Source organism: Xyrauchen texanus, chromosome 2 (assembly GCF_025860055.1).
Source record: "Xyrauchen texanus isolate HMW12.3.18 chromosome 2, RBS_HiC_50CHRs, whole genome shotgun sequence".
Classification (NCBI taxonomy): Eukaryota; Metazoa; Chordata; class Actinopteri; order Cypriniformes; family Catostomidae; genus Xyrauchen; species Xyrauchen texanus.
Window position 1 is genome coordinate 28,325,834 of NC_068277.1, and position 26,036 is coordinate 28,351,869.

At 37.9% G+C, this 26,036-nt stretch overlaps 1 protein-coding gene across 2 annotated transcripts; it reads left to right on the forward strand.

Annotated features, from left to right (window-relative positions):
- On the forward strand, nucleotides 1–26,033 carry sema4bb (sema domain, immunoglobulin domain (Ig), transmembrane domain (TM) and short cytoplasmic domain, (semaphorin) 4Bb). 2 transcript variants are annotated; one of them, XM_052151775.1, is made up of 15 exons: nucleotides 1–142; nucleotides 3,785–4,191; nucleotides 6,635–6,795; nucleotides 6,876–6,938; nucleotides 7,318–7,416; nucleotides 7,513–7,624; nucleotides 8,802–8,918; nucleotides 9,140–9,285; nucleotides 13,268–13,443; nucleotides 13,624–13,774; nucleotides 13,891–14,101; nucleotides 14,178–14,293; nucleotides 15,642–15,799; nucleotides 15,895–15,977; nucleotides 21,394–26,033. In XM_052151775.1, exons 2-15 carry the CDS (start codon nucleotides 4,032–4,034, stop codon nucleotides 22,206–22,208), a joined length of 2,568 nt encoding a protein of 855 aa, XP_052007735.1. In that variant the 5' UTR covers nucleotides 1–142; nucleotides 3,785–4,031; the 3' UTR covers nucleotides 22,209–26,033. The 2 variants fall into 2 exon arrangements, with proteins under 2 accessions (XP_052007735.1, XP_052007728.1); XM_052151768.1 differs by lacking the exon at nucleotides 1–142 and adding an exon at nucleotides 3,418–3,556.
- Nucleotides 26,034–26,036: the final 3 nt, after the last annotated feature.

The window sequence follows — 26,036 nt, forward strand, 5'->3', positions numbered from 1 at the left end:
GAAGAATCCAGCGGCTGAATTTCAATACAGTTAACCGGGACTGAAAGGAAACATGCTGGAATATAAATCATATGGCTCATTTCAAACTCACCTCAACTGGTATTCACATCGGAGATGGATGTAATGACATCAAGCTGGTGTGGTAAGTTGCACGAATAAACAATAAGTTAGGGGGTAGTGTTCTACTCAAAGAGGTGCTGTCGAGGATTTAGTATTGTTCATAGAATATGTAGGACGGTTCATCGTAAACTGTTGAATGCTTTATGCGTAAAATCACCTCTAGCAAAACATCACTTTATAATATCGCCCTATTATTAATTTATGTTTGGTTTAAGCGCTTTGTCACTTGCGGTGTATTTGGATTCAGGCTGCGTGTGTGTAGTATGTTTGTGGTAGAGGGTGAGTTGAGTTGGGGGTGGGTGGAAATGTGCTCCAAGGTGGTGTTGGGTAGTTCACAAAGTAAAGTACGGCATCTTACAAGTACGTGTAAATTAAAAAAGAGAATAAAGGGACAAAAAAAAAAAAAAAAAAAAGTTTTACAATAAATCAATTATTATAAAATTAATGATGTTGGTATCACTTTACAATATGGTTCCATTAGTTAATGCATTAGGTATCATGAACTAACCATGAACAATATATTTTTACAGCATTTATTAATCTTTGTTCATGTTAGTTAATAAAAAAGACAGTTGTTCATTTTTCGTTCATAGAAGTGCGTTAACCATTATTAACATATACAACTTTAAAAAATGTATTACTATATGTTGAATTTAACCAAGTTTAATAAAAGCTGGAAAAGTATTGTTTATTGTTATTTCATGTTAACTAATGTTGTTAACTGATGTATAACCTTACTTTAAAGTGTTACCATTGTTTTAATGATGCTATCAAAACGAGAAGTAGCATCATCTATAATTACATCGTTTGGACTTTGAGCTTTGTTTAGCTTCATGCCATGTGACATTTACATTATCCTCCTACTTAAGAGGAGTTGATAATGATTAGCATATAACAACAGAACTGAACTTAATAATCAAAACAAGTGTCCACAAAGTGCTAATTTAGTTGCTGATTTAAAAAAAAAAAAAAAATATTTGGTGATATTTCCTAATATTGTTAATCTCAGATTGGAGCTTGAGTGTTACTGTAAAACAGATGCAAATTGAAGCAATTATGAACTCAGTGGTTGCAAGTAAAACATCAAAGCAGATCTGTTGTTTACTTAAGTTCTGCTCCTTTAGAGCATCATCAGCCATTTGGATCAAAGACTATGAAAAGTTTACAACGAATACCTTGTTTGCCTTCTCAAATGAGTGTTTGATGCTTGTCATTTATTGTTAAAGATAGTGTGTGGTTTTTGTTCGACTTTTTTGTGTTCGTATGGAGTCAACAAACGGTGACCAGCTCTACCTTTGGCATATCATTTTGTCAGAGGATGACTTTTTTCACCATGTCACACCTCAAACTGGTGTGGACAGGAAAAGGAAAGATCCTCTGCTGAGAATATGAACCGATCCATTGTTTGAACTTACCTAACCTTTCGGGAAGTTTGGTGCAAGTCATTGATAGGTACCTTTATTTAATGTTTTTGCACTAGAGATGATTCACCATGCAAGGGAAGAATTAAAAGGAATCAGGCCAGTGATGTTCTGGATTCTTCACGTTACTATCATAAAAGAGCTAGCGTAAAGACATTAGACAGCTCGTAAAGTTTACTGAATATCTCAGTGATCTTTTTGAAGTACAAGATAACAAAAATGTGTGTCTGACCTCTTTATTAACTTCTTTGGATGGTCTACAATGCTCTCATGGTTGCAATTTAAAGAAATCATTCAGTGCAGGACATTGTACATGCTATTAAAGAGAGAGGAATTACATCAACTTAAGTCTTTAAATATCAGGTTCAGAGTTGACATTATATATGTTCCCTTGTTATCACATCTTTTGATATCATGCACTAGATTAGGTCATTCCAACATTGATCTGGGATTCTTTTAATTAGCACAGGTATAGAAATGGGGTAGTTCTCCATGTAACTTGAGTTATTGATAGAGCCATATTGTTATGCATGGGTATGTGATTGGGCTGCTTTAGCTGTTGTTCATCTGCAAGCAGCATGTTTTATGTTGATCTCAATCTTTAATCATTAAAAGAGTCAAATTTCTAATTCTGACTCTGAATTTCAGCAGAATTATATCTTCTCCACACAAGGAAGTTGCACTGTGCTTTACAGTGGCTGCGTGTGTGCACTTGTATCTGATGTCTGCACACGTATCTTATTGCTTTGAACCTGTAACTGATGTCTATACACTTTTAGAATTTGATTTGAAACATCTATGCATGATTGTACATGTAAACAGGGTTTTTCCTGGCTCAAAATGAGGCGGAGGTGGTACCATACTGATAAAAAAAGTGACGTTAAAAACATGTAAATTGGCTTTGCGTTAGTACACTACTAATGACCTGGCAACTGAATACTAGTGTTCATTTTGTCAGCTGTTTGTTAATTTAGTCTTAGTCCTGTGTCAAATGTCCTTTTTAGTATTTATCATATTTAGTATTTATACAAGTTTTAGTTGACAAAGTCTGGGATTTTTAATGTAGTTTTAGTCAGTGAAAACCGTTAAAATTTTAGCCATAAGAGTATTATTGATAAGCATTTGTCAATTGTGTCACTTCCGCGACTGGTTGAAGCGACTCTGACCGCACAGAGAACGACATTTTTGGAGTTTGTACTTATTTACATGTCACGTTCTCGTATTATTTGAACTTTAAGGATGAAATAAATATATATCGCCAAGCTGTGATCTGTGTTTCTATCAGACACTCGAGCTGCAGCGCTCCTCGCGTGTCATCGTTGTAGTTTTATATGATGTTAAGTTATGTTAAATGACATCAATTGACAAATCGACAACGGAATTTTTTCCTTATTATCACAGAGATTTGTATTTACAAATGACAATCCACCGAGTGCAACGTTTGTTAGTGTTTTCCACGAAGACACCCACCAGAATTTTGTAGACAGCCGGAGACGGTATGAAATTTGATGGAGGCGGCCGCCTAGTAATTCTCTATGCAGGAAAAACTCTGGTTTCTTGGGCTATTAAATGGTTTGACGTGCACAAGAAAACACAATAAGCAACTAATATGTTCTCAGGAATGGACTGTGGATAATCAATAATTTTTTTTTAAAAAGAGACAGAAACAGCGTGAGATAATCAGTATTATCATTTTTATTATTATGTGTGTTTTATCTGGGGCCACAGAGAATACACAGTCTTCCTGTTTTCAGGACATACCATCCTTAAAAGCTGATCTGGCCAAAAGGGAGGAGCTGGTGCATTTCCAAATTCTGTTTGGATAATGTCATGCAGAGGAGGACATTAGATTCCCACTGAACACTGATGAATGTGCTGCGAATGTAGAGATCACTCATTTCTGATTTGGGAAACATACAGTATTTTCTGTCATATGTTTGTTAGTAGAATTTAGTCCTTTAAATTAGGGATGTGCAAAACTACCAATTTTCATAATCATCATGCAAAAATGCTCTGTAAGTATTGTGCGTGAAACCATCACCACTAAAAATATTAATGTTAGTTGTCGACCCCAGTAATTAACAAGTCAGTTGTTAGACAGTTGGCCGAATTTTGGATTTTCATATTTTGTCAGCTGTGGGTGGTTATTACTCATTGTTGTTGCAAAATATATTTAATCTTTGTAGTCACTCTCAGTCAGTCTAATCATGTGAATAAATCTGCTTCTGTTTCTCCCTCTCCAGATTCCAGAAAGTCTAATGGATAGTCCCTAACAGGAGGAATGTGTCCTTTATAACAAGTGTGTGGTTGCCTTAGAGGATCTGATATCTGATCACCTTTGAACTCTTTGAGGACAAAATTGAAATATGGCACAGTCTCTGTAGAAGTGAAATAACTAATAGACATCATCAATCAACAGGGTGTAAGCATCACATCCTAAATACAGAAGATCCCTGCAATATAACAATCTTCAATTGCAAAGCAGTAGCCATGGCAACCAAATATAAAGTTCAATGGAAACAAGAAGCCATGGAAACCACAAACCCTGTTTGGCACCTGTTTTTGACCCCATGGATTATTTTGGCTGGAGTTTTACAAGCAACTGTGGCAAATGAATATGATATCACAGCGCGCATCAGTTTCCCATACAGTAAGTGCATGAATTAATTATTTGTCGATCAACAGATGCTTTTTAAATCAATTTATATTTCAGTTAAGAAAGTGACAGTACCACCTTGAGCAACCTGGGGTTAAGTCCCATGCTCAGGACCACATACTGACCACGTTAACATGCACTTAAGAAAGTGGGTTATTCCAGGGTGTTTACAGAAATCTGCTTTCTGAAACGTCATGTAAACAAGACCAGCGATTTCCTTACACCATTTAAGGGATTAAGAGAAAGTGGTTTAATACACCTAGTTTTCTCCCTGAGAAAGCTGCTTATGTGGCCATGTGAACACATAAGTATCGTTCTGATAGGTTTTTGGAAGTGCGCATGTGCGTTTAAGAGACTAAATAACAAATGTCATAGGATGGAGCCCAACAACATGTCAAAAAAACATTTCTGAGAGTACAGTGGGAAAAGCACATGCACTATAAACTATACCTTTTTTATAAACACGCATGTAAAATATAGGGCTGAAGCATTTAGTCGACGTTATTGACATCATCGACAATAAAAAATTGTTGTCAAAAAATGTGATTGTCGAATAGTCGTTTGAGCTGATTTAATGTTACGTGAGATCTCTTTCAATTCTAATGATGATGCGCGAGAGCATCACTGCAGTTCGTGTCTGGCTGAGGAGAGGAAGAATTACACAGCTCACAGTCCAGATGCACTATAAGCTTTCCAAACAGCTTCAGGTGATGTAGATCGCAAAGTATGAAGGAATTATAATGCAAAAATACAAAATAAGTAAATACAGAAGCACTTTCGGAATAAGTGGAGCTGGAGCCGCCGCTCCGTTGAAGCAAAACTTGCGTATCGAAACACCCCGATGTTACATCTTAAATGCAGTTTTAATGTGTTATAGCTTTATTAAAGTTCAAATAATATGGAAGCAGATCATTGAAATAACTACAAACTCCGAAACTGGCCTTTCTCTATGTGGTCAGCACCTCTTCAATGAGTTGTGCGAATGGACCGCTCTAAGGGGGAGAGATTGAAAATGCACCCGGCTGATGCAAACTCTGTAGCGGGGACACTTGTCTCTCGAGTGCATGCTTGCTGCAGCTAGATTATAACGTGATGGCTCGCAACTTATTGTAGCATAAGATATGTTTCACTGCATTTCTTATCGTGATGGCAGGATGCAGCTTTATTAATAAGAGAGAGTTTGTTTTTTGTGTGTGTTAAAGATAGATTGAAGTGAACAGAAATGTGAGGGAGGTAGTCTTCACCCCATTAAACGCTGCAACAAAATACCTTTTAATTTGTTTTTGTTTTGGCTTGTTTTCCCAATATACTGTAAATATCTAAAACTCCTTTAAAACAATGTACATTTTCTGTAGCAGCTATACTGCCATTAATGTCTTAACCGCTGGCAACAAAAGTGAGTACACCCCTAAGTGAATATGTCCAAATGGTCCAGTGACAGTGGTTGGTATCAGGTGATAATATCAAGGTACTAAATAGCTCCTTTTCCACTATTAGGCAAGTGCGAGCCAAGGCTATCAACTGGTCAGCAAGCACCAATAGCCGATCTGCATTACAACCATTGGGCCGTTGTAATTTGTACAGTCCAAATTTTGACAAAGTCTTGTAAAGAATTTAATTCTGAGATTATTTCCTGTGTGTGCCTGTTTGAGATGTTTCTGTCCTCATTGCTCTGTCTGGAGACATGCTGTTTGACATGCTGTAATGATTACTGAGGTAATCTGGGCCAACAGGGCTTCTTCTATAATCATACTACCTCAACTCACTCATCTGCAAAAGCTTAGCTCACATTTAGGACAGCTTGAACTGCCATAATGTTTCTTAATCCCAAAAGACCCATTACCAGACTGTTCTAATGTTGCATTCACTCATTTTAGCCAAACTCACAGGAGGGTTTAATCCTTGATTGTAAACATTTACAAGAGCTATTATTACCATTTGCAAACCCTGGCTGCCTTACTACATACTTTCTACATAAAAATACTGTCTTGGTAAAATTACTTGAGTAAAAAAATGGAGTAATTACTAGTAAATAGGTAGAAAATGAAAATCTAATAGTTGTACAAAAAAAAAAAAACAGCTTGTAAAACATTTTACATCAGGAAACACTGATATTAGCGACCCTATGTGCCTTGCCAGAAATCCAACTGGACATGCAAACTGACATAATTTAAAAAGGGTTGGTTTACATGACAGGATTGTGCAGTTTAATATTTTTGGAGATGCATTCCAAGGGTTAGCTCAGCTGACATTTGAGGAATGTAAGATGCATTTTAATGTACTGTAAGACTTATTTACTCAGACTAAAGGGCCATGAGGTTGAAAATGAATGTGTGCATTGTGCAACATGAAGTTTTGTGAAGAATATGGAGCTTTTGTTTTTTATGAAGGGGTTTTAAGCTGTATGTACTAAGTAATATTTTTGGCTGTGTTTCAGATGCAGAAGGGCGATCAGTGAGAGTGTTCTCGGTAGATGGTGTATATAACTATTCAACCCTTCTGCTGATCCCAGAGGAACACAAGCTCTACGTGGGAGCCAGGGAGAACATATTCTCTCTCAACTTGGACAACATCAGCGCAGCGTATCTACAGAGAACAGTAAGCACTTGTGGAAATGTTAGTAGAAAACACTTATGTTTAGGAGCTCAGTTTGAAGTTACTCCTAATTTTTTGTGCAGCTCACTTGGAGCACTCCAGAACAGAAGAGGAAAGAGTGCAGCTTCAAGGGAAAGGACCCTCAGGTGTGTTTGTGTTCAAGTGATTATTTGTATAATGTGAAGCAATATATTGAACAATATAATCAACAGCAAATTACATCATTGATTACAGCAAGTGAGAAATTAAACGTCTCTGTCATTATTAAACTTCAAATACTTTGTAGAGGATGTGCATGCATGTCAATCAAATGGTTGTTTAAAGTTTTATTAATTTAGGTTGAAACTTAAAATCATTGTAAGCCATTGCATGCATTGAATAGACATAAATTTGCGCATTGTTTAAATGATGCATTGGGCGAGATGTGAAATCTCAGATTAATCAACCATCAAAATAGTTTTTGGTGGCAGCCAGAATGTTTAATTGATACTTGATCTCTTAATCTCAGTCCTTTATGTGTTTCAGACTGACTGTTTCAACTACATCAAGATTTTACTTCCTCTGAACAGCACACATCTGTATGTGTGTGGAACATATGCCTTCAGCCCCACCTGCGCTTATATTGTGAGACATTTTTTTAAATCTTTATTTCAGTGTGTGTGTGTCTGGTGTCATTTCTCCTAACTGATCAAGGTCTGCGTTTCTCCTGTATTTTTGTAGAACATTTCAAGTTTCTCCCTGGAAAGAGATGAACAGGGTGAGCATGTTATGGAGGATGGACGTGGACGCTGCCCTTTTAATCCAGAATATAAATCTGCCGCTACTATAGTGGGTGAGTATACTCATGCAAAAACATAAGTAATTAAGTAAGTAATGCTTTATTTATATAGCACATTTTAAAAACAGTGTCTACAAAGTGCTTTACAGAGAAGATATACATGTATGTATGCCTTCACACACATGAAACAAAAAAGAAAAGAATACATACATACGGAAATTGAAATGAAAGAATAAGAAAATAAAATCCTCAAGGAAATCCCTAGTGAACAAGTGTGTTTTGAGATCCTTTTTTAAAAGTGCAAAGTGAGTCAGCTGCTTGTAGGTTGTCAGGGAGAGAGTACCTCAGCTTTGGACCTTAATGACTGAAGGCTGATTCACAGCTTTTTAGACGTGTTTTTGATACAACCAAAATGTTGCCATTAGTTGATCTGAGTGATCTTGCTGGAGTATATTTAGGAGCAGTACCTTGAAGACTATTAAGCAAATCTTGAAATAAATTCTGAAGGATACAGGCAGCCAGTGAAGGGATCAGAGCAGGGGCGGACTGGCCATAAGGAGATTCAGGACTTTTCGTGTTGGGCCAGCGGTAAGCTGAAACGGGCTGCCGCATTATGTCGAACGGGCCACGAAAGGCTGAAGAGGGCCGCAAAACGGCGCCATGATATGCCGAAGGGGGCAGAATGATGTGCAGAAAAGAACTGCGAAGTGATAACATGCTGTTTTACAAGTTCTGTGACATCCATACATTTATGTTCTCTATGCTGTCCAGCAGGGTGGAAATTTAATTGTAGGCATCTGGTGCAAGTGAAAGATAAAGTTGATAAAGTGTCATCTGCATATTGATGAAAGGAAATGTTTGGAAATTTGGAAAGGAATTTGATTAATTACACCAGCTAAGGGAAGCATATATAAGTTAAATAATAAAACAATAAGGACCCAAAATTGAGCCTTGAGGGACACCACAAGATATCACATGATATTTGGATGTGTGAGTAGCCAGTGCAGTATAGTATTCCCTGTTGCTTAAGTAGGAACTTAAGCAGTCTAAGACAGCGCCTGATGGACCGACCCAGTTCTGCAGTCAGTTGAGCAGAATCACATGATCAACTGTGTCATGCATACCCAAAAAACATACCCATAACTTTGAATTGCATATCCAATAGTCTTTATGTTCAATGTACATACTGACCTCATGTTAATGAGGGTTTGTGTGTTTTCTTGTTTGACAGACGGGGAGCTGTATACTGCTACTGTCAGTAACTTCCAGGGAAATGAACCCACCATATATAGGAGTCTTGGGTCTGGCACTCCTCTCAAAACCGAAAACTCTCTCAACTGGCTCCAGGGTAAATACACACAAACACACAGACTTCCTCACAAGGGACCTCATAAGAGATAAATATCTAAAAACAAATGCCAGCATCTGTGATTGCGGAACCCCATTTTCTCATGCCTGTTGAAAACAGAAAATTACTGACTGATACTGAGGTTAAAGAAACGTTTTAAATTTTTGAGCACTTTTATGAAAACGTTAATAATTTGTGTGTGTTTGTTTTAAATCTCTCAGATCCAGCATTTGTGGCCTCCGCTCATATAACTGGTATAGACAACGACAGGGGTGATGATCAGGTCTACTTTTTCTTCAGTGAGATGGGGAAGGAGTTTGACTTCTTTGATAGCACCATAGTGTCCAGGATTGCACGTGTGTGTAAGGTAAGATGGAGTATTTAAGCAGTTCACACTGCATTGATAAAGTTGGCATGAACTTGAAAAAGCACATACTGATACACACAAACCATTTTGTTATTGTCTAATTACTATTTTTACATGTTCCTTGGTTTAATGTCCATGATTCATCAGTACATGTTATTCCAAAGAGATTTTTTTCTTCAAAATCTGAAATTATTTAATAACTTACTCCACCTCTGAAACAACATTTTACATTTCTATTGATATCTCTATTGTAGATTGATTGATCAATTCCCAGTGGATAAAGTCATAATTTTTTTTCTTGTTAAATGTCCTTTTTCACATGGAAATGTGATCAATTACGAAAGTAAAATAGGTTCTCAGTGCTAATTTATATATGATGACCTGATTTATTTATTAAACTGGAACACATAGTGGGTGGAGGGTATCGCTGAGAATTTTTGTGGGAGGTGCATTTCTTCAGTTTAGCCAGTTTAAACTAATAGGACAGCAGGTAGCAGTAGAGCACAAGTGAAGTTATTCGTTTGGCAACCAGATACTTTGCAAAGTGATTTGCTAAAAGATGTACTAGTATAAACGTTTTGGCAAATCAGCTAGCTCACAATTGCACAGAAACAGCTTTTCTTTTTTGTAGTGTCCACCTATTGAGAACCACAAAAATACCAATGACAGTATTTAGAAGGAGATTAAATTATACTTTATAGCCATTGAGCCTTACAGCAGAAACCTTGAAATATATTGAAAAAATTAATTAATTGCCAGGACACTGGCATACCTTGTGAAACCGGGGCATCTGGTCACCCTAGTTTCATGTTGTCTTTTAATGAGCACCTATTATGGTTTTTAAATGTGCCTAATTTTGTTTTAAAGGACTAATACAGTAGATTTACATGCATCCATAATTTTAATTGCAGCATTACTTTTTTCCCACAATATCACAATTCCAGTGGGTCAGAAGTTTACATGCACCAAGTTAACCGTGGCTTAGAAATTTCCAGAAAATGTTGTCACTATACAGGGTTTTTCCTGCATAGAGAATTACTAGGCGGCCAACTCTGGCTGTCTACAAAACTCTGGTGGATGTCTTTATGGAAAATACTAGCAAGCGTTGCACTCTGTGGATTGTCGTTTGTAACTGCAAATATCAGCGATAATAATAAAACAATTCCGTTGTCGAATAGTCGCTTGATGTCATTTAACAAAACTTGAGATTATATAAAACCATAATGATAACACACGAGAGGAGAGGAGCGCTGCAGCTTGGCGATATATCTTTATCCTTAATTAAATTTCATATAATACGGGAGAATGACATGTAAATAAACACAAACTCCATAACTGTCATTCTCTGTGCGGTCAGAGCCGCTTCAACCAGTCGCGGAAGAGACACAATCTGAGCGGGAGTCGAGACCGGGAGAGATTTAAAGTTCTGCCGGCTGATGCAAACTCTAATATGGAGACGCTCGTCTCCCACCCCCGCTGTCTGCAGCTTGCAACAAGTTGCATTATTGATGATATCATCATGATAAGATCAATCTTATGTGAAAAATAACACTAAAATGACAACAACAATAAAGTGTGTGTGTGTGGTGTGTGTGTATCTATATTAGGTTTTGGATAGACTAGATTGACAAATGCTTATCAATAATACTCTTATGGCTAAAAATGTCAACAGTTTTCATTGACTAAAACTACATTAAATTGCCCAGACTTTGTCAACTAAAACTTGACATAAAATAAAACATAGGATAAGGTTGACTAAATATTATAAAAACTAAAAAGGACATTTGACACAGGACTAAGACTAAATTAAAAACAGATGACAAAACTAACACTAGCATTCAGTTGCCAGGTCATTAGGATTGTATTAATGCAAAGCCAACATTTACGTGTTTTTAATGTAACTTTTTTAATCAGTATAGTACCACCTCCGCCTGCTTTATCCACATAATTTTCCTTCCTCATAATGCCATCTATATATTTTTTTATTATTATTAACAATTTCTATTGATTCCATATAACAAATAAAAAAAATATATTAGGAATCAAATTATATACATTTACAACCCTGGGTTTAAGACCCAGCCTATACAAGCTAGAGGGGGACCAATAGAATCTATATAACATTTTAAATGGCATAAGGTGCACCCTTGCATTTCTAGATGTAGACTTCATGTTTTTTAGAATCCTAGCCCACACTCCCTCCTTCAATACCAAGTTAAAACCTTTCTCCCATAATCTCTTGAGAGAAGTTAAAGCCCCATACCCCAAACTCTGAATTTGCAGGGAGTTATACATTGATTCCTCATGGCCTTTTCCAAAAGCAGTAATCGCCACTTCCAGAGTATCTGTCGCTTTAGGGGTTGTATGGTACTCCCAAAATTAGTACAAAGCAGGTGAGGCAGTTGTAAATACCTAAAGAATTGAGACCTGGGATTCCCAAAATGTTGAACCATTTTTTCAAAGGATCTCAACACTCCACTCTCATATAGGTCACTGAGTGTATTAACCTCCCTCACAATCCACTCTGTCCAGCAGAAAAGGTATTTTTATTAATACATAACTTTGGGTTCAGCCATATGCTCGAAGCAACATTTAAACAAATGTCTGAATTTGTTTAAATGATGCTTTGCCTCTCGGGGGTGTCAGCTTGAGCACGTAAGTGTGTTTTAATGTCTCCAGAACCTGAGGATTTTGAATTATTTGACGTATTGTCCTCCTAGAACAGTGTGTATCGAATCTCTGGTTTATATCATTAAATGTGTTAAAACTAGCAAAGTGCGCAGAGCTCACCGTTCACACGTCTGATCCTCAATGCCGTCATGTGACACTGCTGCCATTTATTTTGTGAGGTGCCCCAGTCCCTCCTGCAGCAAAGCCCCCACAACATGATGCTGCCACACCCATGCTTCACGTTTGGGATGGTGTTCTTCAGCTTGCAATCCTCACCCTTTTTCCTCCAAACATAACGATAGTCATTATGGCCAAACAGTTAAAAAAAAAAATCATCAGACCAGAGGACATTTCTCCAAAAAGTAAGATCTTTGTCCCCATGTGCCCTAGCAAACTGTTGTTTTTTATGGTGTTTTTGGATCTGTGGTATCTTCCTTGCTCAGCAGCCTTTCAGGTTATGTCAATATAGGGCTCGTTTTACTGTGAATATAGATACTTATCTACCTGTTTCCTCCAGCATCTTCACAAGGTCCTTTGCTGTTGTACTGGGATTTACGTTTCACACAAAACTACGTTCATCTCTAGAAGACAGAATGCGTTTCCTTCCTGAGCGCTATGATGGCTGCGTGGTCCCATGGTGTTTATACTTGTGTACTATTGTTTGTACAGATGAACTTGTGGAGGTCCACAATTTTTTCTGAGGTCTTGGCTGATTTCTTTTAATTTTCCCATGATGTCAGGCAAAGAGGGACTGAGTTTTTTAAGGTAGGCCTTAAAATACATCTACAGGTACACCTCCAATTAGCCTAAAGGTTTCACATAATTTTCTGGAATTTTCCAACTGCTTAAAGGCACAGTTAATTTAGTGTATGCAAGCTTCTGACCCACTGGAATTGTGATACAGTCAGTTAAAAGTGAAACTTTTTTGTTTGTAAACAATTGTTTGAAAAATGGCTTGTGTCATGCACAAAGTATATGTCCTAAACAACTTTTCAAAACTATAGTTTGCTAATATGAAATCTGTGGTGTGGTAAAAATGAGTTTTATGTTGTTGTTTATGTAAAAAACATGTTTGTCAAGTGTATGTTAACTTCTGACATCAACTTTAAATACTATGGTAAATGAATATGGTGCATATACCACAGTTCTTTTTGTTAGGTGAGATGGATGCTTGGACATCAGGGCTAGAGTTCTGAGCCCCCCTAGTGGTCTTTTAGATTTTACAGCTATAAATTGAGTCAAGTTTAGAGAAATATGTTGGTTTGAGAGGCTATTCCTGAACTGTTATGTGGGTTTGTATGTATGACCTCAGGAGGATCAGGGTGGGGAGAGAGTCTTGCAGAAGAAGTGGACCACATTTCTGAAAGCTCAGCTCTTGTGTTCTCTACCGAATGATGGCTTTCCTTTAAACATCATCCAGGATGTATATGTGCTTTCAGCACAACACAAGAAAGACACTCTCCTCTATGCAGTTTTCACTTCTCAGTGGTGAGTACAAAAACAAAGATAGACATGGAAGGGAATTGATTAATATACTATAACTATTCAACCCTCTTTAAGCTCGTAAAATACTGTGTGTGTTGTATTAAAGACCAAACAATTCAAAATACTACTACTAATTTGTTGCTACAGATTAAATAAACAGTCACTGCATTGTGTGTGTGTTAGGAGCAAAGGTTTGGCAGGCAGTTCGGCTGTGTGCGTGTTCAGCATGGATCAGGTTGAGAAAGCTTTTAGTGGCCGTTACAAAGAAGTCAACAGAGAGACACAGCAGTGGTACACACACACTCACTCTGTACCTGAACCACGACCTGGAATGGTAAAAATACATAAACAATCACACATATACACTTTAGCTGGTTTGTTCTGTGAAGAATCTTTCAATATCTGTAAAGCCCTTTGTGAACACAATGTGTATTTCTTTCTTTTTTACAGTGTATTACTAATGCTTCAAGGCAGCTGGGAATAGAGTCGTCCCTAGATATGCCAGATAAGGTACTAAACTTTGTTAAAGACCACTTCCTGATGGACAATCCAATCAAAAGCCAGCCTGTGCTGTTCACAAACTCTGTACAGTACACACAAATCGCTGTGCACCGCGTACAAGGCCTCCAAAGGGTTTACGATGTGATTTTCATTGGGACAGGTATGTTTTGTAATTTGGTGTTCATTTTCTCTGTCTTTGGCTGTTAATTTTGAGCGCTGTGCTCTATGATAACCAGATAATGGACGTTTGCAAAAGGCTGTGAATGTGGCTGGTACAATGCACATTATTGAGGAGATCAGTTTGTTCCCAGAGCCACAACCTGTACAACACATTGAGCTGGACTCAACAAAGGTGTGTATGTGTAAAAACTCATCTTAAGACCTCTGCATTCTGCACCACTGTCTTTTGCTTTGTAAAATACAGCAGTTTTAAAATGTGTGGTATGTGAATGCCCTTTAAAGCTGACGTGTAATTTAAAAAATAATCTCTTTTTTTCAAACAGATTCCAAAACACTTCATGCATGGGTTGTACAAGCGATTAGTTCCACCTTAAAGAGCCCATATTATGCTAATTTACAGGTCATCATTTTTTTTAGGGGTCTACTAGAATAGGTTTACATGCTTTAATGTTCAAAAAACACATTATTTTCCTCATACTGTACAGCATCTCTTTTCATCCTCTGTCAGAAACGCTCTGTTTTAGCTTCTGTCTCTTTAAAGCCCCCCTTTCTGAAAAGCCCAGTCTGCTCTGATTAGTCAGCTGGCCCAGTCTGTTGTGATTGGTCAACCGTGTGTCGGAAATGTAATGCCCCTAACCCAACGCTACACAAACGTAATGTAATGCCCCTACCCAACACAAACGGCTATAATACACATGAAAGGAAAGGTAAAATTCCAAAAAGCATAATAGGGCCTCTTTAATACTCAATATTTGTAGTGCTGATGGTGCTATGTCAGGCTTGACTTGCTGCACAAACTGACGGATACATTTTTTTATTAGGGATTTAGACGGTTAACGGATAAGCTGCCATATAGTATTTGTTCGACTAGTACTATTGGACTTTAAAGTTTAGTAGTAGCACGAGTACAATGCGGTACCATTTAAAAAAGCATCTGTAAGCCTCAACATCTAAGCCAAGAGTATATGTTTACAGTCCTGCATTTCACTTATGTTGCAAGTAAGATGGGAGGACGATGTTGTGTGGGATGCCTTCGGAGTGGGTTTCTGGGCTTGTTGTCAACCGTCTGCATACCATACTGACCCCTGCCCATGTGCGTGTGTATTATATATATGTGTATATGTATGTATGTTGATTCTTCTAAAAAAATTATTAGGATTGCCCAGCATCATAAATCATAGGTAGGCTAAGGGTAGTTTTTATTCTTCCATTGTTAAACTGTCAAACGTTATCGCATCATAAATTAATTTGGAATGTAAGCAATCCACTCAAAATGTATTAAGAAATATAAGAAGGAAATATATGGTTGTCCATTCAAATGTTGATGTAATGACTATTTCTAATAATGCACATCTACATTTTTGTCTCTGGTGGATATGACCCTAAATCAGCATAATTATATAGGGCTTCCTTAAGACCAACTAGTGGTTCAAACGATGTTGAAAATTTTGTTTTGTACATCACTACACTATCTCTCCTACATTCTTTGTCTCTTTGTCGTCCTCTCTCTGAACAAACAGGGTTTATTATTTGTGTCGTCACACTCTGGTATTGTGCAGCTGCCAGTAGCAAACTGCAGTTTCCATAACAACTGTGGGGAGTGTATTTTAGCCAAAGACCCATACTGTGCCTGGACTGGCACACATTGCACTGACGTCACACGCACCCCACCACAAACGTAACTTCTTAACTTCTTTCAGTCCATTTCTGCTGTTGAAATCATCTTTTTTCTTTTCTTTTTTTATTCAGTACTTTACCATCTTTTTGTTTTAGCAATTGGCAGCAGGACATTGAGGAAGCAGACACTTCATCAAAATGTAACAGCACCAAGTTCAAAGCTGACTTTGAGAGCAAAGGTAAACCTGCAAGTCTACACATCCTCATAATAAATACATTCAAGCACATATAATACTGTTTAATCATTGACCCTGTTAACACCTTGTATTAAGATGCATCTAGGCTGATCCAATCACAAGTGGTCAGTGCTAAATGCAGGTGTATAGGTGGTCTAAAATGTTTGCGATAGGATCAGGAAAAAACACATGGAGGTAGTCAAAAATGTGTGTGACAACATCCATTTTGAGGTGTAAACGCTAATCTGTCCTGATGCAACAAAGCACCCCCCACTCACCTGCCAATCAACCACTGCGCTAAAATAAGAATTACTTTTTTTGGTTATGTGCGAGAAATAACTGTCCCAACTGAAAAAGCAAAAAAGCACACACATACAGTATTCATGCACAAGAACTTCACAAAACGTATAATATAAACATGCAGTTATACACTCACCTAAAGGATTATTAGAAACACCATACTAATACTGTGTTTGACCCCCTTTCGCCTTCAGAACTGCCTTAATTCTACGTGGCATTGATTCAACAAGGTGCTGAAAGCATTCTTTAGAAATGTTGGCCCATATTGATAGGATAGCATCTTGCAGTTGATGGAGATTTGTGGGATGCACATCCAGGGCACGAAGCTCCCGTTCCACCACATCCCAAAGATGCTCTGTTGGGTTGAGATCTGGTGACTGTGGGGGCCATTTTAGTACAGTGAACTCATTGTCATGTTCAAGAAACCAATTTGAAATGATTTGAGCTTTGTGACATGGTGCATTATCCTGCTGGAAGTAGCCATCAGAGGATGGGTACATGGTGGCCATAAAGGGATGGACATGGTCAGAAACAATGCTCAGGTAGGCCGTGGCATTTAAACGATGCCCACTTGGTACTAAGGGGCCTAAAGTGTGCCAAGAAAACATCCCCCACACCATTACACCACCACCACCAGCCTGCACAGTGGTAACAAGGCATGATGGATCCATGTTCTCATTCTGTTTACGCCAAATTCTGACTCTACCATCTGAATGTCTCAACAGAAATCGAGACTCATCAGACCAGGCAACATTTTTCAACTGTCCAATTTTGGTGAGCTCTTGCAAATTGTAGCCTCTTTTTCCTATTTGTAGTGGAGATGAGTGGTACCCGGTGGGGTCTTCTGCTGTTGTAGCCCATCCGCCTCAAGGTTGTGCGTGTTGTGGCTTCACAAATGCTTTGCTGCATACCTCGGTTGTAACGAGTGGTTATTTCAGGCAAAGTTGCTCTTCTATCAGCTTGAATCAGTCAGCCCATTCTCCTCTGACCTCTAGCATCAACAAGGCATTTTCAGCCCACAGGACTGCTGCATACTGGATGTTTTTCCTTTTCACACCATTCTTTGTAAACCCTAGAAATGGTTGTGTGTGAAAATCCCAGTAACTGAGCAGATTGTGAAATACTCAGACCGGCCCGTCTGGCACCAACAACCATGCCACGCTCAAAATTGCTTAAATCACCTTTCTTTCCCATTCTGACATTCAGTTTGGAGTTCAGGAGATTATCTTGACCAGGACCAACACCTAAATGCATTGAAGCAACTGCCATGTGATTGGTTGATTAGATCAGGGGTTCTCAACCTTTTGCAAGCTGGGCCCCCCAAAGCTGGTTCATTGCAGTTGGGGCCCCAGTGCCCCCCGCCCCGCGCTTTATTGTTGACTTCTAATGTGAGCTTGCAGGCATTATTATTATTATTATTATTATGAGTAGTAGTAGGCCTATCATCATTACTAGGCTATTGCTATACAGGTGAAACTCGAAAAATTAGAATATCGTGCAAAAGTTCATTAATTTCAGTAATTCAACTTAAAAGGTGAAACTAATATATTATATAGACTCATTACAAGCAAAGTAAGATATTTCAAGCCTTTATTTGATATAATTTTGATGATTATGGCTTACAGCTTATGAAAACCCCAAATTCAGAATCTCAGAAAATTAGAATATTACATGAAATCAATTAAAAAAAGGATTTTAAATACAGAAATGTCGGCCCTCTGAAAAGTATAATCATGCATATGTACTCAGTACTTGGTTTGGGCCCCTTTTGCATTAATTACTGCCTCAATGCGCGTGGCATGGATGCTATTAGCCTGTGGCACTGCTGAGGTGTTATGGAAGACCAAGATGCTTCAATAGCGGCCTTCAGCTCTTCTGCATTGTTTGGTCTCATGTCTCTCATCTTTCTCTTGGCAATGCCCCATATATTCTCTATGGGGTTCAGGTCAGGCGAGTTTGCTGGCCAATCAAGCACAGTAATACCATGGTCATTGAACCAGGTTCTGGTACTTTTGGCAGTGTGGGCAGGTGCCAAGTCCTGCTGGAAAATGAAGTCAGCATCTCCATAAAGCTTGTCTGCTGAAGGAAGCATGAAGTGCTCTAAAATGTCCCGGTAGGACGGCTGCGTTGACTCTGGACTTAATAAAGCACAGTGGACCAACACCAGCCGATGACATGGCTCCCCAAACCAACACAGACTGTGGAAACTTCACACTGGACTTCAAGCATCTTGGATTGTGTGCCTCTCCATTCTTCCTCCAGACTCTGGGACCTTGGTTTCCAAATGAGATGCAAAATTTGCTCTCATCAGAAAAGAGGACTTTAGACCACTGAGCAACAGACCAGTTCTTTTTTTCTTTAGCCCGGGTAAGACGTTTGACATTTGAAGCCCATGTCCAGGACCCGTCTGTGTGTGGTGGCTCTTGATGCAGTAACTCCAGCCTCAGTCCACTCCTTGTGAAGCTCCCCCACACATTTGAATGGCCTTTTCCTGACAATCCTCTCCAGGCTACGGTCATCCCTGCTGCTTGTGCACCTTTTTCTTCCACACTTTTCCCTTCCACTTAACTTTCTATTAATGTGCTTTGATACAGCACTTTGAGAACATCCAACTTCTTTTGCAATTAACTTTTGAGGCTTTCCCTCCTTGTGGAGGGTGTCAATGATGGTTTTCTGCACAACTGTCAGGTCAGCAGTCTTCCCCATGATTGTGAATTCAACTGAACCAGACTGAGAGACCATTTAAAGGCTCAGGAACCCTTTGCAGGTGTTTAGCTGATTAGAGTGTGACACTTTGAGCCTACAATACTGAACCTTTTCACAATATTCTAATTTTCTGGGATTCTGAATTTGGGGTTTTCATAAGCTGTAAGCCATAATCATCAAAATTATATCAAATAAAGGATTGAAATATCTTACTTTGCTTGTAATGAGTCTATATAATATATTAGTTTCACATTTTAAGTTGAATTACTGAAATTAATGAACTTTTGCACGATATTCTAATTTTTCGAGTTTCACCTGTATAATTATGAGGTTACATGCTTTATTGTTGTTGTTGTTATTATTATTATTATTATCATCATCATCAGTAGGCCTATTATCATTACTAGGGTATTGCTATATAATTATATGAGGTTACATGCTTTATTGTTATTATTATTATTATTATTATTATTATCATCATCATCATCAGTAGGCCTATTATCATTACTAGGCTATTGCTATAATTGGGAATTGGCACCAGACCTCTGATATTAATTTATGCTTTATTATTGTTATTATTACTAGGTCTAATAGTAGGCATCATCTGCATTTTTTACAGAAGCTTGCTGGTAGGTGATGTTAATGTGAGACCTGAGCCTGCTTTGCCTTGCAAAGATCCTCAATTCTTGGCTCAATGTTTGATAAACATAGCCTCAAATCATCCTTGATTTGTGCATGATTGCGGTATTTCGTTTTGAGTGCAGTCATTTTTGAGAATCCTGCCTCACACAAATATGTTGACGCGAAAGGAAGGAGAATCTTCAAGGCGACGTCACAGAGTTCAGGGTATTCCTGCATCAATGCTGCCCAGAATGATGAAAGAGGGCAGGAGCTAAAGAGTTCCTTCAGTCTACTGTCACTCTTCAGCTCAATAAGCTGTTCCTGCATATCAATTGATAGCTCGTTTGCTGTGCACACAAACGGATCTCGAACCCACGCAAAAGAGCGATAATCCTCTTTAAAGTACGTCGCAAATTGTTTTCTCATTGCTGACAGGTGCTCAGACGCTGATTGAAATAGGGAGGAGAAATCGTGTGTGCATCAGTGATAAAGTCTGCAAGGCTGGGGAACATGTCGTAGTTCCCTCGACTGATGCGGCCATGACAGAGGTCTAGTTTTTGTGTGAAGGCGTGCACTTTGTCTGCAAGGAGCAAAATATGAGTTTCGCGGCCTTGCAAAGACAGGTTGAAATCAAACGAATGAGCGCCGTTTTCTAAAGTCTATGAGCGCAGCACACACAAATAAACTAAATTGACATACTGCAGTTAAATTTCAAAATGTGGTGTTTTTATATTTATAACATTTCAATACAGTTCAGCAACATACATCACACGACCTGACGACCAAGAGAGCTGACAATTGACCATCACTTCATTTACCATCCCCTCACGATTGAAAATGTGACGCTGATTTCATATGACAGTCCAACAAACAAGTTAATAATATTAAGTCACTTACATTTTAGACGAAATAATGACTGTTTTGGTCTATTTTAGCAGCGAAAATAGATCCGATGAATCCAAACAAAGATCACAGCATTGCCATAGCGCATCTCACAGCAATACTCAATCGTGTTTTGAATGATTCAGTGTTGTGAACGAATCGGTTGAGTCAAAGATTCAATGACCCATTCACAAACATCTGTCTCATTCTTGATGAATCGGCCGTTTGAACGAATCGTTTAAATGAACGACTCAATGACTCGCTTAATGAAAGCGCTTATCACCTGCATTTGCGCTCACTATCGACAAACCAATCAAATTTGTTCAAAACTTTTTTTTTTTAAATCAGTCCAAACACATTTACATTTTTATTCAGGAGTTATGTATATACAAAACTATAACTTTTTATGACAGTAGTTTAGTGATAAAAAAAAATGTGCCCCAAAATTATTTTTTTTTCCAGTTTTTTTTCCCTTCCATCGTAGCCTACTCGCGCCCCACCGGTTGAGAACCACTGGATTAGATAATTGCATTAATGAGAAATTGAACAGGTGTTCCTAATAATCCTTTAGGTGAGTGTAGATGAGAAGCACGCACATCTGCTCAGTTTATACAGGTACAAATAACCGAAAATTCTGCTCTAAATGTCATGCTTGTACTTAAATAAAAATATAATAGGGAAAATTTGCTTTATCATCATGCACTAATACACCGATGTAGTGATAGATATATGTCGTCATGAAATCAGAGACCCTCCCCTTCAAAATCTGAACACAAGTGGTCACAGGAGGTGCAATTGAGATTCATGTTAATGCCAGGTGTACAAGGCATTGTGCCCCACCCGAAACGCATCTTAATACCATGTGTAAACGAGGTTATTGATGTATTTCTCTCTTACGCTTTCTTTATAGTGTTACTGCACGTGTTCCCAAGTTCCCAAGCATCTGATTGTGAGCAAATCATCATCCCTGCTAACACTCTTCATCTACTGCCATGCAAGCTTCGCTCCAACCATGCCCACAGAAAATGGTTATACAAGCCAGATGTAGGTCACTTCCTGTTCCGCAGCCCAGATGGTGGATTGGTAGTCAGTGGCCGAGCAGGCAGTGAAGAGGTCTTCTCGTGTTGGTCAGAGGAGCATGGCTTTTGGCAACTCTTGGCCAGTTATTGTGTTATGGTGGAGCCTTTATCTGAGTCTACAACCAATAAAGTTTGGATAGATGCACCTCTGATATTCCAGGATGTATCATCAGACATCCTTTCCGGTGAATCGGAACGCTCTGCTCAACAACGTGTAAAGACATATGGCACGGAGCTGGCAGTAGTGTGTGTGTTGCTAGCCATGTGTGTGCTTTCGTTTGGACTGTCCTGGTTATACCGACACAGGGGCTGGATGAAGGAGGTGCTGAGGGGGGGAGAGCAGACTGGAGGAGCTCAGAAGAGCACAGTCAAGCCTGGGGAGAGTTTTCCACTGAATAGTGGTGTGCTACCAACCTCCCCATCAGACCACAAAAGCTACCAGACCTTGGAGGAAAACTGTGGCTACATAATCCCTCCATCAGATACTACCAGCACAAATGCATTAACGCAGCACAACACCAAAGAAGCACAGACACTCAACCAAGCACCGCAGAGTGGGTTCCAAGAGAGTCATGTGGAGTTCAATGACATTTGCCCTCGCCCACGGGTCCGGCTGGGCTCTGAGATCAGAGACTCTGTGGTGTAGAGTACACTTTTTATCACTCCTAGCTGAGAATTACACACAAATACCATGCAACACACTTAATGTTCATATGGTTCAGTCAATTGGCAGCTTTCATGAGAATGTGAGCGAATCAAGGAACAGAGAGGAAGTGCCACTATAAGTCAGAGGTGCTTCAGAGGCAATCTCTCTAAAGAGTTGTACTCATGTGTGTTGCCAAATGTTTTTTATTTGAGACAATGCCCTCAACTTCTACCCCTAAATCAGCTCCTTGACTCTTTTCTGTTATTTTTTAATTAATCACAGAGTTGATTGCATTAATATGAGGTAGATAATCATGAAACATTAGATATGATTTCTGAGAGGAAAACATGAGGAAGAGTGGAGAAGATGAGGGAACAGAATCGAGATGGGACCAATTATTGCATAACTGGTGCTGGTGCTAATATCACTGCCAAACAAGAGTAATGATGCTGCACAACTTGGCATCAAATCCATAAGGTTGTGCCATATGTCTGTTTGCATTACTTTGCTATTTTCCTGCTAAGGTGGAGTGCATGTGTGTTCATGTTTGAATCTTTTAACCAAATGGGAAATTACTGACAGCTGAAACAGTATGAAACCCTTAGCCCATTCGCTCCACTTACATATTATACCTGCACTGAACACCAGGCAGTTCAAAGCAACGAGCTTGTTAGCATCACCAAACTTGGTTACTTCCTCATAAACATTAATTGTCTTTTTAGTGGGGGGTGTCCCCACTAAAGCAATTTCTAAGCAATTTTGTGAATTAGTAGGTTAGTGTTTTTTGTTCTGATTCAAATGCATCATAAAAGTCTTCATGTTAGTAAAGTGCCTGGTGTAAGATGGTGGTATGAGGTGTATGGAAACATTAGATGTGTAATTAATCAAAGAATGAATAACGACAAGGTTTCTTGATACCTTAAAATGTGCATTTGAAGAGTTGTATGAAAATGTATAACACAAGTCATAGACAAATGATGTATTGCAATACACAAACAGGCTATGGATAATTGTGTTCGGTAAAGCATAGTGCTGTGGATGTGCACAGTTAAAACAATAACAAAACAAAACAAAAAAAGACGATACTGTATAATAATGCAGTATAATAGAATGTAAAGAGTCAGAAAAGAGCAGTCAAATTACATGTGGGTGCAGTGGACAACAGGTACAGGTGGTGAAATCTCTGATTCCAGTGGTAAAAAGCAGCAAATCTGTTTTATCATTAAAAATAACAATTTTAAACTTACTACACATGCCCTCTCTCACACAAACACATCCATGCACTAACTATTTTCATCCTTGCTCATAAAAACTTCCATTCCACTTAAGCAAAACTCTGTATAACCTCTATTAACTTAACTGTGAAATGTTTGATGTGGTTTAATTGTACTACATTCCACTCTCTTTTCAGCTCACAATTGTGTATTGAAGGACAAATGTGCATTTAGATTGTGATCTTTTATACTATATTGATACTGTTTTGCTGTTGTGTTTTACATTGTACATTCGAGCACTTTATTTTATTCTTATCAGTATTTGCAAGCTGTAGATGTGGTACGTCACTGTCAGTATCCTGGGATAGTATTGTAAGGTTTGCATATTATTGGAGTGGTGAATGATCATTGAGTAGACCTGAATGAGTGCGGTCTCCATAGTTTCAAGTGCAAAATAAAGTTTTGCATAAGTTTAAATTGTCAGTCTGAATATCTTCAAAATAAGGAGAGACCAAAATGTGATATGGATAGTTATGGGCAATTTTTGAAAAATAAGATCTTAAATAATACCAACAACATATTGCTTTGTATGCATCTTAATTGTCATGACTGTCTTGAACCAAACTGATCCTAACATGATCAACCCCTATACCTTCACTTAAAACCTAAGGACCATGGACAGCAATATGCAAAGTTTATAAGGACTTGCATTCTAAGAAGTGAGTTTTAAGTAATGAACAAAGCTTTGTAAAGACTTGTTAATATAACAGACTCAAACAGGGATTTATATAAGAGGACTATCTATTATGAACAGAAGAGCTTCAAATACAAAAAAAAAAATTAACTAGACATTGAGCAATGAGATTATTAAAATGATAGTAATATGATTACTATAAAACATATTTTTGTATATAGGTTAACACAGTAGTATGGCCCAATCTGAATTTCTTCTTTCTCTCTTAAAGGAATATTCCATGTTCAATCAACAGCATTTGTAGCATAATATTGATTACCACAAATATTACTGTTGACTCATCCCTCCTTTTTTTTTTTTTTTTTTTAATAGTACAAATCTGGGTTACAATGAGGCACTTAATATAGAAGTGAATGGGGACAATCCATAAACATTAAAATACTCATATTAATATGCATATGCATATTAATATGAATATGCATATTAACATGATTTTAGTGTGATAAAATCACTTACTAACCTTTTCTGTGTTTAGTCAATTTTACATCTTTGTTGCCATTGATGATGTAATTTCAACAAACCCTAAAATTACTGCAAAAATCAAATATATATATATATATATATATATTTTTTACAGAAGAATGAAAGCACTTTTATAAAATTAGAAGCTTCACATTTCAGTCTTTAAACCCTCTAAAAATTGGCCCCATTCACTACTCACCAACTGTAACAGATTTTAGCTTCTTTTTTTTAACCTTTGTATGGGATTGGGGTCAAAAATGACCCTTTCTGAGCTTTGCTTCTTTACAAAACATGGTTTCCTTCATCTCAGCGGCATTACCTATCTACACACACACACACACACACACACACAAAACTGGGCTGGATTCTGTTGGTGCGGTTGTGTGAAAAAAAGAAAGTACCTTTCATGTTGTTTGGGGTCAATTGGAAATGAATGGGAAAGAGGATTAAACAGAGGGGTTTTATTTGTAAAATAAAATTATTAAATCCACCACAATGCAGAACACACACAAACAGAAATAAAGGGGTGGTACTATAACACATTGCAGAATGCATGTGCTCACACACACAGAAATTAATTAAAAAAAGGAAAAGGTGTCAAGTGTGTCCCCGTAAAAAAAGATGTGAATGGCAGCATATGCACAAAAAAAAAACATGTGGAGGCTCACACCTTTTTCATGACCTTCAGCCAGATGTGCGTGAACTTGTGAAAAAAAGACTATGATACTTAGTATCATTCTCACTGTTCTGGTTAATTTTTTATTGTTTTTTTTTTTTTACCATGTTTCTTTTAATAAATAATTTGATGTTGCTCTTTATTGCCATTCAGTTGTCTGAATGTTCTGAATTTTAATGCCTGCAAAAATGCCAAGTTTGCTGTTGCAAAATGTTATTCTAGTACCATGTTCACTCCTGTTAATTTACATTTATTGCTGTTGGTTTTATTGACGTGCTTTATTTCTTCCCATTACCTTAATGGATTATTAAATTGGAATGTCTGAAAGGTGACAAAAATCTTACTCTATGTCTTGTCTTTGTAGTACCATAGTATGTACTGTAATTATGTATGGGGCATCATATCTAAATTTATATCCAAACACAACTTGTTTAAGAACTAAAAACAAATCAGATTGCTACAACCTATGGCTGGAATGGACCTTTGCTGCCAGATGCTTGTTATATATTATAATTTAACTTAATTTAACTTAAAATTAACTTTTTTTTTATTATTGAAAATGTTACCCTCCCCCCAAAAACATTTAAAAAAACATTTAGAGCGTTTAAATATTGAAGAAAGAGATATAACATTTGTTTAAAAAATATAATTTCGCTACAATCACACCGTTAGTGTGTGGGATAAAAATTGACCCCCATACCTAAAACAAATGGAGACAACGG

Excerpts from the sequence above, each read along its gene's own strand:
- sema4bb (XM_052151775.1), top strand. The coding sequence starts at position 4,032 with ATGGCAACCAAATATAAAGTTCAATGGAAACAAGAAGCCATGGAAACC. Across the intron at positions 6,939-7,317 it reads TCAAGGGAAAGGACCCTCAG|ACTGACTGTTTCAACTACAT; the intron begins GTGTGTTTGTGT and ends TATGTGTTTCAG. Across the intron at positions 13,444-13,623 it reads GCAGTTTTCACTTCTCAGTG|GAGCAAAGGTTTGGCAGGCA; the intron begins GTGAGTACAAAA and ends TGTGTGTGTTAG.